The sequence below is a fragment of the Bos javanicus genome, chromosome 29 (genome assembly GCF_032452875.1).
Source record: "Bos javanicus breed banteng chromosome 29, ARS-OSU_banteng_1.0, whole genome shotgun sequence".
NCBI classification, from domain to species: Eukaryota; Metazoa; Chordata; class Mammalia; order Artiodactyla; family Bovidae; genus Bos; species Bos javanicus.
In genome coordinates this window covers 48,360,213-48,376,126 of record NC_083896.1, presented here as the reverse complement: position 1 = coordinate 48,376,126, position 15,914 = coordinate 48,360,213, and the positions used below count along the sequence as shown (strand labels likewise).

Sequence of the window (15,914 nt, the reverse complement as noted above, 5' to 3'; positions counted from 1 at the left end):
GGGATGGAGCCCCAGACACATGCATTTTCCAAAAAGCGTCTCAGAAGAAAATGGTTACACTACGTGAGTGTAGGGGGTGCTGTTTTACATTCTAGTTACTTTCTGACCTCTGTCAACCCTTTTAATCTGTCTCCCAGTGGCCAGAAAGTACAACACCCTTTTCAAATAAAGGACAAAGAGTTAGCACGACTTATCTTGGGGGAAGACACATTTCTAATAGCTTTGAGATGTTTTTGTCAAACAAGTACTAATTGCTCTTTTTTAAAAACTGAGTCAATATTTTAATTTCAAACTTAAAGAGGACTTGCAGAAGCAAATACAGAGAATTCTATGTACGCAGAGACCACATTTGAGTTTTTCCCATTGTCCCAGTAATGGCCAATATAGTAAAAGGATGTAGGGCTTCCCAGACTGTGCTCGTGGTAAAGAACATGCTTGCCGATGAAAGAGACTTAAGAGATGTGGGTTAATCCCTGGGTCGGGAAGATCCCCTGGAAGAGGGCATGGCAACCCTCTCCAGTATTCTTGCCTGGAGAATCCCATGGACAGAGGAGCCTGGAGGGCTACAGTCCACAGGGTCACGAAGAGTCAGACACGACGGAAGTGACTTGGCATGCATAGTGAAAAGATCCGGTCTTGGACCCTGCACAAACCCTTCTGCCTGCCAGAGTTCATCGTGTTCCCTTGGTTCTCTCAGGGGCCTCTCCCGAAGGTTACAGGGTGGGCGTGTGGAGCCTGTCGCCTGGTGTGCATTTGCTTAGTGTTTCCTGGTGATAAGATGCATGATGCGCATTTGTGCAGGAAAATCACGGAAGGGACGGAGAAGGCAGTGGCACCCCACTCCAGTACTCTTGCCTGGAAAATCCCATGGATGGAGGAGCCTGGTGGGCTGCAGTCCATGGGGTTGCTAAGAGTCCGACACAACTGAGCGACTTCGCTTTCACTTTTCACTTTCACTCACTGGAGAAAGAAATGGCAACCCACTCCAGTGTTCTTGCCTGGAGAATCCCAGGGACGGCGGAGCCTGGTGGGCTTCTGTCTATGGGGTCGCACAGAGTCGGACACGACTGATGTGACTTAGCAGCAGCAGCAGCATGGAGGGGAACTGTGTTTCTGGTGGTCTGGTCAGGGGGCAGTGGTGACCATTTGCCGTCACTGGTGATGTCCACTCTGGCCCCCTGTTCACCTGGAATCTGCCAGGCTCTCCACTGCAGTTTCCTCTTCGCTCTGCAGTCAGGGAGTATTTGACAAAGCCCGTTTCCCCATCTCCCTCTCACCTGCTCGTTTTAGCATGCATGGTATTCGTGCCTGAATTAAGTAAGTAACTGCTAAGTGGAGATTTTCCTACTCCCATCCTTGTTGCTCACAATTAGTTGGCTTTCTGTTATCAGAAGGAGCTTTCTCGTCCTGTTTATTTATTCACTTACTTATAGTAACGTGGTTTTGTGGATTTCTGTTTTTCAAGAGGTCTGTTGATGTTATCCCGCTTTGGGTCCAGGGAGCCCCTCAGGATGGCCCGTGTGTCCTGTGCACCCATCCTCATCCTTTTTCCTTCCGGCTCAGCAAGGTTTTCCAGGCTCATCCTGTTTTTTCGTGCCTCAGCCCTCGAATCACCCATCTCTGTCAGGAGTCCCGATTCTTTTGAGTCCAGAGTGGTATTTAGAACCCAAGGTCTGGGTAGTAAGTGCGCTCAGTGCTCCCGGCCTGTTACTGACTCCAGGCCCTCTCAGAGGGGGTTCTTGTTTAGTCTCCCAGTCACGTCTGACTCTTTGCAACCCCATGGACTGTACCCACCAGGCTCCTCTGTCCATGGGATTTCCCAGACAAGAACACTGGACCGAACCTGCATCTCCTGTGTTGGCAGGCGGGTTCTTTACAGCTGAGCTGCCAGGAAAGCTCCTGCTCTTCTGTCCCACCTCTAAGTGGTGGGTGCCCAAGGCTCTGCCCCTGTTCTCTCCCCTGTAAATGCTCTTCCTAAGCGACTGCAATCAGACCTGCGGGTTTAAATATCATCTCTTAGACTGAACCAGCGAAACCACCATCGTTCAGCCATTTTTGACTAAAAGTGACAATTTCACATGATTTCAGTCCACATTTGCCAACAGATTCCATTCAGTTCAGTTCAGTCACTCAGTCGTGTCTGACTCTTTGCGACCCCATGAATCACAGCACGCCAGGCCTCCCTGTCCATCACCAACTCCCGGAGTTCACTCAGACTCTTGTCCATCGAGTCAGTGACGCCATCCAGCCATCTCATCCTCTGTCGTCCCCTTCTCCTCCTGCCCCCAATCCCTCCCAGCATCAGAGTCTTTTCCAATGAGTCAACTCTTCGAATGAGGTGGCCAAAGTACTGGAGTTTCAGCATTAGCATCATTCCTTCCAAAGAACACCCAGGGCTGATCTCCTTCAGAATGGACTGGTTGGATCTCCTTGCAGTCCAAGGGACTCTCAAGAGTCTTCTCCAACACCACAGTTCAAAAGCATCTATTCTTCAGCGCTCAGCGTTCTTCACACTCCAACTCTCACATCCATACGTGACCACTGGAAAAACCATAGCGTTGACTAGACGGACCTTTGTTTGCAAAGTAATGTCTCTGCTTTTGAATATGCTATCTAGGTTGGTCATAACTTTACTTCCAAGGAGTAAGCGTCTTTTAATTTCATGGCTGCAGTCACCATTTGCAGTGATTTTGGAGACCCCAAAAATAAAGTCTGACACTATTTCCACTGTTCCTCCATCTATTTCCCATGAAGTGATGGGACCGGATGCCATGATCTTCGTTTTCTGAATGTTGAGCTTTAAGCCAACTTTTTCACTCTCCTCTTTCACTTTCATCAAGAGGCTTTTGAGTTCCTCTTCACTTTCTGCCATAAGGGTGGTGTCATCTGCATATCTGAGGTTATTGATATTTCTCCCAGCAGTCTTGATTCCAGCTTGTGCTTCTTCCAGCCCAGCGTCTCTCATGATGTACTCTGCATATAAATTAAATAAGCAGGGTGGTATATAATCTTGATGAACTCCTTTTCCTATTTGGAACCAGTCTGTTGTTCCATGTCCAGTTCTAACTGTTGTTTCCTGACTTGCATATAGGCTTCTCAAGAGGCAGGTCAGGTGGTCTGGTATTCCCATCTCTTGCAGAATTTTCCACAGTTTATTGTGATCCACACAGTCAAAGGCTTTGGCATAGTCAATAAAGCAGAAATAGATGTTTTTCTGGAACTCTCTTGCTTTATCCGTGATCCAGTGGATGTTGGCAATTTGATCTCTGGTTCCTCTGCCTTTTCTAAAACCAGCTTGAACATCAGGAAATTCACGGTTCATGTATTGCTGAAGCCTGGCTTGGAGAATTTGGAGCATTACTTTACTAGTGTGTGTGATGAGCGTAATTGTGCAGTAGTTTGAGCATTCTTTGGCATTGCCTTTTTTTGGGATTGGAATGAAAACTGACCTTTTCCAGTCCTGTGGCCACTGCTGAGTTTTCCAAATGTACTGGTATACTGAGTGCAGCACTTTCACGGCATCATCTTTCAGGATTTGGAATAGCTCAACTGGAATTCCATCACTTCCACTAGCTTTGTTCGTATTGATGCTTTCTAAGGCCCACTTGACTTCACATTCCAGGATGTCTGGCTCTAGGTCAGTGATCACACCATCGTGATTATCTGGGTCGTGAAGATCTTTTTGTACAGTTCTTCTGTGTATTCTTGCCACCTCTTCTTAATATCTTCTGCTTCTGTTAGGTCCATACCATTTCTGTCCTTTATCCAGCCCATGTTTGCATGAAATGTTCCCTTGGTATCTCTAGTTTTCTTGAAGAGATCTCTAGTCTTTCCCATTTTGTTGTTTTCCTCCATTTCTTTGCATTGATCACTGAGGAAGGCTTTCTTATCTCTCCTTGCTATTCTTTGGATAACTTGACTCAACTCTGGCTCTCCTTGAAACTCCAAACTGGCACATGCAAATACCTAGGTGGCACCGCCACAGAGGAGTCTCATCAGCATGGGATAGCCTGCTTTGGTCAAAACAGGAATTTTGATTTATCGTTTCTCCAGATCTTCAGTTCTCATTTTCCCCGTGTAGGTTACCACCACCCTCGTCCAGCCTTTTGCCAAAGCCAGAAACCCCGGTGCGTATGTGTGGCCAGAGTCAGGGCGCGTGTGCACTCACGTCCAGGAGTGCCTACACAGTCCGTCTCTTGCTTTTCTGCTGAGACCGAAAGCTCGTACTGGAGCGCCTCCAGTACCACGGAGGAGTTTCCTCTCGTTTTCTCCTGCGCTGCGTCACCGACTCCCTTCTTTGACACCAGGAAACCTGCTCCCGTTGTCCTTCGTTTATTCACGTGTTTCTTGCCACCTCCCACACTGACTGCAGCCAGTCTGCTCACCCCTCTGGCCACCGCCTTGCCCAGATTCCTTCCTCTGTTCCCCGCGCGCCAGGCCACTTCTTCAGCAAACATGGCTTCTATCGCGTAACAGTCCAGTTCAGATCAGTCGCTCAGTCGTGTCCAACTCTTTGCGACTCCATGAACCGCAGTGCGCCAGGCCTCCCTGTTCATCACCAACTCCTGGAGCTTACTCAAACTCATGTCCATTGAGTCGGTGATGCCATCCAACCGTCTCATCCTCTGTCTTCCCCTTCTCCTCCTGCCCTCAATCTGTCCCAGCATCAGGGTCTTTTCAAATGAGTCAGTTTTTCACATCAGGTGGCCAAAGTCACATAACAGCCAGTGGTTTAAGAGAAGAGAGGAGCAAAGATGATCCTTTAGAAAAGCGATTATGGGAGTTTGTTGTTGTTCCAGCATGTGTCTGAATTTTCTGGTTTTGCTTGTTTTCAGACACTGGGCTCTGAGAAAGACAGGGGTGGGAAGGAAGCCCTTAGAGTCAGAGGCGCTGTTTTCTCTCTTCGCGTTGATCATGTCGTGACCCTTGGTTGAGGAGAGCGAGACACGATCCAGTGACGTCACATAAAATGTCACCATTTCAGGTGAACCGCGGGAGGGGGAGGGTGGGTGTGCAGTGGCGTTAAATGTGTTTTTATGCCAGTGCAGCCTCTTCGCTTCTGACTGTAGGATAGTTAAGCCGAGTCCAGTCTCGCTTCCTGGAAGGCCTATGGAGAGAGTGGTTTGGCGAGGGCTCCTTCAATTTGAGGGTCAAAAATCTCAAGCTGATATAAGGGGAAAATTAAAATTATACCTAGGCTTACATCCTGAAGAGCCCAGCCAGAGTCTTCACTGAGGGGGATTCACAGGACATTACCTTGGCAACGTCTGTGTGTGTGTGTCTGTGCCTGTATCTGTCTCTGTATGTCTGTGTGTGTGTCTCTGTGTCCGTGTGTCTCTCTGTGCCTGTATCTGTCTCTGTGTGTGTGTGTCTGTCTCTATTGTGGGTCTGTCTGTTGTGTGTGTGTGTGTGTCTCTGTGCCTGTATCTGTGTGTGTGTGTGTGTCTCTATTGTGTGTGTGTGTGTCTGTCTCTCTATGCCTGTCTCTGTGTGTGTGTGTCTCTATTGTGTGTGTGTGTCTGTCTCTCTCTCTGTGCCTGTCTCTGTGTGTGTGTGTCTCTATTGTGTGTGTGTGTCTGTCTCTCTGTGCCTGTCTCTGTGTGTGTGTGTCTCTATTGTGTGTGTGTGCGCGCGCGTGTGTGTGTCTGTGTGTGTCTTGTTTCCTCTCTCCTGCCTTCAGCTCCCACTTCTCCCTTCCCCTGCGTTGGTGGCCCCAGCAGCTCTGAGCTTCCGTGGCTTTTTTTGCCGACCCTCCTGGAGGAAAGTGAGAACTCCATTTTCTCTGTTGTTCTGATAAATGTTTCAGCCTCCGGCTCCGTGGCTCCCGAGAGTCACTTGGGCATCCCCAGCCCACGCCCGTGGCCAGAAGCTTGAACGTTCTGGGTGTGCTGTAGGCGTGGGGAGGGGTGGGCCCCCAGGCCTCTGGGAGCCAGCTCGGGGCCCCAGAGGAAGAGGCAGGCGCTGTTGCCATGGAAAGGGAAGGTGGGGCAGGCAGGTGGAAGCCACCGTATCTCTGGTGATGATCTGCTGTAAACGGCAGCACCGGGGTTGGACGTGGGTGTTTCTCAGGGTTTTTTTTAAGGTCATCCGATTACTAACCCCCATCCTCCCGTCCTCCCTCCTCTGTTAATTGGTGGGGTGTTTCTCAGGGTTTTTAAGGTCATCCGATTACTGACCCCTGTCCTCCCGTCCTCCCTCCTCTGTTAATTGGTGGGGTGTTTCTCAGGGTTTTTAAGGTCATCCGATTACTGACCCCTGTCCTCCCGTCCTCCCTCCTCTGTTAATTGGTGGGGTGTTTCTCAGGGTTTTTAAGGTCATCCGATTACTAACCCCCATCCTCCCGTCCTCCCTCCTCTGTTAATTGGTGGGGTGTTTCTCAGGGTTTTTAAGGTCATCCGATTACTGACCCCCGTCCTCCCGTCCTCCCTCCTCTGTTAATTGGTGGGGTGTTTCTCAGGGTTTTTAAGGTCATCCGATTACTGACCCCTGTCCTCCCGTCCTCCCTCCTCTGTTAATTGGTGGGGTGTTTCTCAGGGTTTTTAAGGTCATCCGATTACTGACCCCCGTCCTCCCGTCCTCCCTCCTCTGTTAATTGGTGGGGTGTTTCTCAGGGTTTTTAAGGTCATCCGATTACTAACCCCCATCCTCCCGTCCTCCCTCCTCTGTTAATTGGTGGGGTGTTTCTCAGGGTTTTTAAGGTCATCCGATTACTGACCCCCGTCCTCCCGTCCTCCCTCCTCTGTTAATTGGTGGGGTTCGGCGCTCTCTCTTGCACAGCACAGAGGTGGAGGTTCCGCTCAGTCTGTCTCAGTTACCAGAAAGGCAGGGCTGACGAGCTGCGCGCCAGCCCAACCCCAACCCACCGCGGCTGCCCGCCCTGGCCGGGCCAGCTGTCTGCTCTGTGCCCGGCGCTCCCCGCCCTCCGTGTGCTCAGTCCTGGGTCAGGACCCTGTTCCTTAGCCTCTCGTATCTCTGTCTGCATTTTCGCCCCAACACAGGGACAGTGGGTCTCACCACCTCGGCGCTGTGCGCTGCTGGGTGCGCAGGCGGTGCTGGTGGATGGGGTGGGGTTAGTCGGATAGGACCTGCTGCCCAGGGTCAGGAGACCCACCCCCAGCCTCTGGACCCCCTGCTGGAGCTGAACGGCCCCTGCCCCTACGCAGTCTCAATGCCAGGTCTCCCTGCTTGCTGTGGGGGGTGGGGGGCTGGCCCATCCCTGAGCATCACTGGGGGTCTTTTCAGGCCCCGTATTCACGTGACTCATGAGAACCCCTCGAGGAGCAGGGTTTCTGTTGGCACTTGAAGACATAGGCTCAGAGTGAAAGTTCTGGAAAACCAAGCCAGATCTGGTGGACTCCAGAACCCTGTTGGCTCATAAATCCCTAGAAGGATTTACGTCAGCCCTAGAAGGGCTCAGAAAAGGGTAAATCACGCTGTGGGGCCACCTCCCCTGCCTCTTGAGCCCCTTCAGGGTGGGTTCATGTTAAAGTCTCAGCGGGGCTGCCCCTGCCCGGAGGAGGACAGGTCAGGTCGGCGGGTCTCTCCCCAGGACACAGCAGGTCCTCGCACACCCACAGATGTCCTCATGCATCATCCTGGGATCCGGGGGGCTTGAATTAGCAAGGCCAGGTATGGAGCATCCTGATCCACGTTTCCTGGGCGGTTGCTGAGTTCAGGGGGCAAAGACATGCCATGGTGTCTTTGCGGTTCCCCTCTTGCAGGTCCAAATGAAAGGAATGGGTGGCCCCTACGCAGACCCACCCCTCTGTTGAACAGCTGAACACAATCCTCAGTCCTGTCACGAGCCCCTCTCCTGTTCCCCACCCTGGGGTCTGTCCTAGGGGGCCTGGTGCAGATGCGGGAGTGGGCTGTGAGCTGTGCTGGCCGCACGGTCAGTCCTGGGGGAGCCAGGTGTGCCCAGGCGGTCCCGCTCACACCGTCAGTTCTGGGGGAGCTGGTGTGCCCGGGCGGTCCCGCTCACACTGTCAGTCCTGGGGGAGCCAGGTGTGCCCGGGCGGTCCCACTCACACCATCAGTTCTGGGGGAGCTGGTGTGCCCGGGCGGTCCCACTCACACTGTCAGTCCTGGGGGAGCCAGGTGTGCCCGGGCAGTCCCGCTCACATCGTCAGTTCTGGGGGAGCCGGTGTGCCCGGGCGGTCCCGCTCACGCTGTGGACTCTCGTTTCAGGCCTGCAGGTACGGCCATGTGCAGCATCTGGAGCACCTGCTCTTCTACGGGGCCGACATGGGGGCCCAGAACGCCTCGGGGAACACCGCCCTGCACATCTGCGCCCTCTACAACCAGGTCAGTGAGCCGTGACTGTGCACCCCGGACCTGGGGCTGTGCTGAGCGCTTTGCAGGTGGGTGTCCGGCTCCGGGTGCTGTAATGAAGCCCCACAGATGGGGCGGCTTAAACAGCAGACACTTGTTTCTCACAGTCCTGGCTGCATGTCCCAGACCACGGGGCCGCCCTGCCTGGTTCCGGGGAGCTGCCTTCCTGGTTGGTTTCCCTCCCCTTCCGGCTGTGTCCTCCTCTCATGTACAGAGACAGAAACAGCCCTTGGCTGTCTCTTCTGCCAAGGACGCTAATCCTGTCAGATCAGGGCCCCACCCTCACAACCTCACTTAAACTAATCACCTTGTAAAGACCCATCTCCAGACACAGTCACACTGGGGGGTTAGGGCTTCAAGGTAGGAATCTGCAGAGACACAGACACTCAGTGCTTAGCTGGGAGAGCTCCTCACCAGCTTCTCTGAGGATGGTTATCCCTGTCGTACGAGCTTTCCAGCTGGTGCTAGTGGTAAAGAACCTACCTGCCAAATGCAGGAGACATAAGAAAATCAGGGTCCATCCCTGGGTTGGGAAGATACCCTGGAGAAGGGACTGGCAACCCACTGCAGTATTCTTGCCTGGAGGATCCCATGGGCAGAGGAGCCTGGTGGGCTACAGTCCACAGGGTCACGACTGAAGAGACTTAGCTTGCACAACACACATCCCTGTCATAGAAGGGGAAGTTGAGTCACAGGAAGTGAGAGGAGGCTCCTGGACACAGCTGGTGCAGTCAGAGCTGGGCACAAACCCCCCACGGCAGAGTCTGCAGGTACCGTGTCACACGTACCCCAGAGCGGGTCTCCCCTGGGGCCTGGAGGGGGCAGGTTGGAGCCATGAAATGGGGATGGGAGCTGCTGACAGAGCCCCCAAGACGATTGTGGCACCCCACTGGATGCCAATGGGACTGCCGTGTAACAGCAGCAGGCCTCCCATCACACGTACACACATGTCCCCAGTGGGCTTTTCCGATTTAATTCCTTCTTGCATGCTAAGTCGCTTCAGTCGTGTCCAACTCTCTTGTGACCCCATGGACTACAGCCTGCCAGGCTCCTCTGTCCATGAGATTTTCCAGGCAAGAATACTGAAGTGGGTTGCCATGCCCTCCTCCAAGAGATCTTTCCTACTCAGGGATGGAACCCACATCTCTTATGTCTCCTACACTGGCAGGCGGGCTCTTTACCATGAGTGCCACCTTGGAAACCTAATTCCTTCTTCACTGTGGGTAGATAAGTAAAACAGAGCGAACGTTTGACCGTCTTATCTGTGCAGTTAAGGTATGCGTCTCAGCAGCGTTCCGTGCATTCACATGGCTGAACAAGCGTCGCCCGCCTCTGTCTTCAGAACTTTCCGTCTCCCCAAACTGACACTCTGTCTCCATCAACGCACTCCCCGTCCCCTCCCCCAGCCCCACCATCTGCTTTCTGTCTCTGAACTTGACAGCTCCAGGGACGTCCTACGAGTGGAATCGCATGGAATCTGCCCTTTTGTCTCTCTTACTTCACTCTGTGCTGTGCTCAGGTTCATCCAGGTTGTAGCTGTGTCACAATTTTCTTCCTTTTTAAGGCTGAGTAATGTCCCCTCGTCATAGCTTTCAAAAGCTATGATAAACCTAGACACCATACTAAAAAGAAGAGACATCACTTTGCAGACAAAGGTCCTTCTGGTCCAAGCTGTGGTTTTCCCAGTGGTCATGTACAGATGTGAGAGTTGGACTATAAAGAAGGCTGAGGGCTGAAGAATTGATGCTTTTGAACTGTGGTGCCGAAGAAGACTCTTGAGAGTCCCTTGAACTTCGAGGTGGTCAGACCAATCAATTCTAAAGGAAATCAACCCTGAATATTCACTGGAAGGACTGATGCTGAGGCTGAAACTCCAGTACTTTGGCCACCTGATGGGAAGAGCTGACTCATTGGAATAAGACCCTGATGCTGGGAAAGATTGAAGGAAGAAGGAGAAGGGGAAAACAGAGGATGAGATGGTTGGATGGCATCACCAACTCAACAGACATGAGTTTGAGTGGACTCCGGGAGTTGGTGATGGACAGGGAGGCCTGGTGTGCTGTAGCCCGTGGGGTCACAGAGAGTCAGACATGACTGAGCGGCTGAACAATGGCAGCAGTTTTCCCTTGTGAAGATGGACCACGTTTTATCCTTTCATCTGTCAGGTGACATGGGCTGCCTCCATCTCTCACCTGCTGTGAACAGCGATGCTGTGAACACAGGAGTGCAGATCTTTTTTCAGGACCCCGCTCACTTCTTTTTGGCTCCACGAGTGGAGCCTTGATGTGAGCAAGTTTATAAAAAGCCCTCGCTCTCCCATGTGAGAAGGACTGAAAACTCAGGCGAGCTGGGTGCGAGCAGCCCAGAAAGCACCAGGGGTGGGACACGACCCCCGCCCTCCAGGCAAGACTCCTAAGTGACTGGAGTCACTTTGCCCTGGAAAACCCCTATGTGTTCTTCAAGACCCAGTTGAGATACCTGCCCTCAGTCAAGCCTTTCCTTGATGAGCCCCTGGTAGAGTGAGCTGTGCTTTTCACGCCACAGCCCTTTGCAGTACAGCCCAGGGGAACGGCCCGGGCTCAGGTCGTTATTAGGCCTTACCTGTCATCCCTGCTGGCCTCCGCTTGCCCCTTGGGCCCACCTTCTCAGGGACACAAACTGCCATCTCTCAGTATGTCCCCTGCCCCTGGCACAGGAGAGCAGCTCGGCCAGATGGGGCTGGGGAAGCATTTCAGTCTGGCTTCAAGGGATTCCTGAAAGCTGCTGGCCAGCTCCTTAATGAAAGCATATTGATGGGATTTGCACACAGCTGGGGCCCTAGGTGTTCCACGGCACATGGAGGCTGGAATGGATTTATGAGCGCGGGGATATCTTGCTCGGCTGGGCTAGAAAAACACACGTCAGGAGGCTTGGCTTTGGCTGGTAAAACATCTGTGCCAACATGTGCTTCTTAATTATTGCCTTAGATGGGGAAAGCATTCCTTAATTTTCCCTGGTAGATTTTAAGCATATTTTATCATGGAGGGGGTGGAAATACCTAAACAGAATACCATGTTTTCTGTCTCTTGAAATAATGGAGGACAGGACGATCTTTGAAAGTGTAACCTTTTTTATTAGAGTGTCGGGAATCTGTATTCTGAGTTATTTGTGGGGCTGGGTTCCCTCTGTGTCCTCTGGACCTATCCTCACCCTCGGCTGATGGCTTTGGGATGACCCAGAGCCGCCCAGGGCTAGTAGGAAGATCCTGCCTCTCTTGCCTTGGGTTAGAGAGGCCAGCAGACTTTTTCTATAAAGAGTCACTGAGTGAATATTCTGGCTTTTCAGACCACGTGGACTTCTTCACAGCTACTCCACTCTGCCTGTGCAGTGTGAACTTAGCCACAGACGATATGCAGATTAATGTGTGGCTGTGCGCCAATAAAACTTTATTTATAAACCAGGCAGGGGGCCAGTTTAGCCTGTGGGCCCCAGTTTGCCAGGCCCGGGCGCAGAAGGCTGCATCTGGTCTCTCACCAGACGTAAGTTAAGGACAGACTCCCTGCTCCCGGCCGAGTGCCTTCCTCCCAGCGTGCTGGGGAGCCTGGCCAGGGTGTGAGAGCTGTCCAGGGTCCTGGGACCGCTGCGGCCTGCCTGCTGCTGTCCAGCCCTACCCACCTGACCCTCCGCAGCAGCACGGGTAGAAATGCTCTTGGGGCCCCTCCTGTTTTGGACACCCAGCCTTGCATTCGTCATGGAGGGTCACAGACTCGCTTGGTGGCCCATGGGTTCTGGACAGTATGTCCAGTTGGGAGTCAGCAAGTGTTCTGGGATCCAGCCTCCTGAATCCATCATGCTGCTCCCTGGGATGCTAGTGTGACCTTTAATCTTTTCCCTCAGCGCCGACCCCCTTCCCAACCAGTGAGAAAAGCCAGTGCAGATGGCATTTCTGTGTAATTCAGAGACGCACAGCTCCGTGTACACTAGCATCCTTCCGATGAGCTGTCCTCGGGGCGGATGGAGGGGTGGACAGAGGGATCGAGGGTTCCCCAGCCTCTGTCACGCACCCCTGGCAATTGTATTGATACCTAACCTGAGGCCCTGTCCTCCCCAAGTCACCAGTGTGCTGGCCTCCTCTCTGAGTCCACTTCTGCTTCTGCACACACGGGGTGTGTGAGGCCGGGCTCAGGGCCAACGAGAGAAACTCCTTCAAGCAGAAGGAGGTGTCGTATAGGGCTCTCTGGAGAGTGATGCTGAGAAACAGACTCTCCCGGGGCGGGGACCTGGTGCCTTTGGGTCAGGACAGGAGCCAGGGAAAGGGATTAAGAAGCCGCCTCAAGACAGAGCTGCAATGCAGGGAGACATGGCAGTCTGGGTTCCAGAAAATCCCTCCTCTGTAATGTGGAGATAATTATACCTAACTGGCAGGGCTGCTAAGAGGCTTAAAATAGAAAACAAACATATGGTATGCCTGGCATGCGGTGGATTTTCAGTAAAAGTGACTGTGACGGCGGTGATGGTGATGATGGATGGTGACTGGTGATGATGGTGATGGTGGTGACTATGGTGATGAGAGTCAAAGCTTTGGTTTTCCCAGTAGTCACGTACGGGTGTGAGAGTTGGATCATAAACAAGACTGAGCGTTAAAGAATTGATGCTTTTGAATTGTGATGCTACCAAAGACTCTTGAGAGCCCCTTGAACAACAAGGAGATCAAACCAGTCCACCTTAAAGGAGATCAGCCCTGAATGTTCATTGGAAGGACTGATGCTGAAGCTGAGGCTCCAATACTTTGGCCACTAGATGCAAAGAACAGACTCGTTGGAAAAGACCTGATGCTGGGAAAGACTGAGGGCAAGAGTTAGAGAAGGGGCCACAGAGGATGAGGCCATGGGACGGCATCACCAGCGCAATGGGCATGAGTTTGAACAAACTCCAGGAGATAGTGAAGAACAGGGAAGCCTGGTGTGCTGCAGTCCACAGGGTCGCAAAGAGTCGGACACAACTGAGCGACTGAACAACAGCAAGTGGTGATGCTGGTGGTGATGCTGATGGTGACTACTGGGATGGTGGTGAAGGTGGTGCTTACGATGGTGACGGTGAAACCACGTGTCCTGCTATTAATTTAACAGACTTCTCATTAAATGTGAAAACATCAGCTTTGTGGATTGATCGTGTGTTTTATCAGTTTTAGGCAGACCTCATCTGTACACTTCCAGTAAAACACACTGTGATCAGAATATTCTCTTCTTTTATGAAGTCAACTAATTAGGGCTTTGATTGTAAGCAGCAAACTGCATCTCATCTTCCAGCTCCCTCGGTCTGTTGGCTGGCTTTCCAGGAGCCCCAGAGGGAGGTGGGGGAGACAGCCTGGTGTTTGTTTTTCTACCCTGGATAATGAAGGAAGGGAGGGAGGGAGTTTGAAATATCAAAAGTTACTAAGCCAGGCAAATTTGTCTGGAAGGTTAAAAAATAAGTAAACCCTGCCTCTCTGGAGCCGGCCTCTGGAGACAGGCTGTGTTCTGTCTGGTCCGTGTGCCCTTTCCACACCCCACACCGTGGTTGTCAGCATCGTAGCCAGTGGCAGTCTCTGCGGGGGCCCTCGTGGGGCAATTGTGCCCTGGGTGTCGAGGGTGTGCAGAAAGGTGTCCCATAGTCATTCCCCTTCGATTCCTCCAACGAGCCTTCGGAGGCTGCTGTTGGCTGTCATTCCCTTGAACAGGCCAGGAGCCTCAGGCTCAGTCCAAGCGGCTCAGCTGTAAACGCCAAAGCCGGGCTCAAAACCCAGTCTGTATTTCTGCTCCCCCAGGCCTTGGGGACGGGTTCCTGTAACCCCTTGATTGGAGGTAGGCAGATACCCCACTGGGCACAAGTGAGGTGAAGCCATATGTCAGGGCGCGTGTGTGGTGTGGTCCTCGGGGCACCGCCCTTGAGAGCGGCTCGGTCTTTGGAGCCAGGTTCCAGCCTCGCTCTGGTGACAGCAGCGTCCCAGCTCTGCACTTCACCATTTTATTGATCGCACACATCCGGAGTCTTCCTAGATTTATGTCTGCCGGGACAGGCTCATTTCAAGGGATCATTTAAACTGGAAACGAATTCCTGACTCATGAATTGGAGTGCTGAGGACTCATGATTTGAAGTGCTGAGGACTCATGATTTGGAGTGCTGAGTAGTTCCTGTCTGTGACATTTAAGTGGCTGTAGTCACGTCTCCAAAAGTCATCCCTGGATAATAATTGGATATTCTCCCAGATGCTTTGGCCCTCAAAACACGCAGGGCATGTCTGTGTCTGCACTTGATGGGCCCCTTTAGAATGATGAAGACATGCCTCAGTGTGTCCTATGAGATCCCCTCATAGGAGGACCCACAGGGCAGCCAGCAGCCACGCACGGGTGCCATGGGGCTCCCACTGGCGACTTCTCTGGGTCAGGACTGCTCCTTTTGCTCGCTTCCTGGAGCTGCAGGTTTTCATTCACGCCTTCCTGTTCCTCCGCTGCCTTATTGGTGAAACGGGCCTCCTGCTACCTCTGGCAAGAAGGCGCTGAGGGTGGAATCAAGGAGTGGAGAGGTGTGTCTTCTGAACTGTAGAGCATCCGTGTGTGCACACACATACCTGTGCTCACATGTGCACGCGTGTGCACACAGACACATACACCTGTCTGTACACACATGCACACACACAGGGTCGTTGTTATAAAGTCACACGAACCACTTGCCCTTCAGTTTTGAAATCTCTCCTCCTTCCAGGTCTGGCAGCTCTTAGAATGACGGTGTGTGTGCCTTGAGCTTGGTTAATATTGACTCAGAGCTGTCCTTCTGTGGGTGAGTGGAGGAGTTTTCTGGGATCCTGGCTGGCTTCCTCCTGGGAGGGTGTGACTGGCAGTGCCTGGCAAGGGTTTTATTCTTAGCTTCCTAGGAGATAAACCTCCCGGATGGGAGTTTTCAATGGAAGTCCTTGCGGATCAGTGGGGAGCGGTTACACGGAATTGCCGGGCCAGACTCTTGCCCTGGGTTATGATGGGCCCCAGTGGCTCCGGACATCTGGGACGGTCACCTGGCGGGTCCTCCCCGGCCGCCCTGGAGCCGGGCCAGGGCACACTTAGCCCAGTGCAGAATGAGCCCCCAGGCAGCCTTCAGGTCCCCGAGCCCCAGGAGCGTTGCCCTGGCTGGCTGCCCCCGGAGTTCGTTCTCTCTCACCTGCTTCCCCCACACGCTGGATGGTAACCTGCGGAAATCCGGCTCATCCATGGGCCCTTGTCCCCTCAGGGCCAGGGCTCTCTCAGATACCCTTTCCTCTTTTCTCTCTGCAGAACACTGCTCACTGAGGCAAGATAATGCTGTTGTTTTAAGTAACTAACAGTTTGGGTCATCATGAATGAGCCCCAGTTGGTGGGGTGGGTTCTGGCGGCCCGACCAGGGGCCAGGAGCCTGGGGTGGGACCCGGACGCTCAGGAGCCCGAGTTCCAGTAGAAACCGTTTCACAGAACCAGCAGGGCAGGAGGTGAGACCCCATAATCAGATGACAGGCCCAGCATCAGGCCAGGGTGTGTGACCTTGGGCCGGGATCCAGGGCTCACCTCCCCTGGAAGTAACGCCCAGGGCTCTTC

General features: G+C 52.8%; 1 protein-coding gene across 4 annotated transcripts in view; it reads left to right on the top strand.

Moving 5' to 3' along the window:
* The window catches only part of SHANK2 (SH3 and multiple ankyrin repeat domains 2), a 560,952-nt gene that overhangs the window by 138,392 nt on the left and 406,646 nt on the right, over positions 1–15,914 (top strand). For all 4 annotated transcript variants that reach the window (XM_061407335.1, XM_061407333.1, XM_061407336.1 and 1 more), the window contains exon 9: positions 8,188–8,304. In XM_061407335.1, the coding sequence (XP_061263319.1) occupies positions 8,188–8,304 (117 nt within the window). The remainder of the gene's footprint in view (positions 1–8,187; positions 8,305–15,914) is intronic.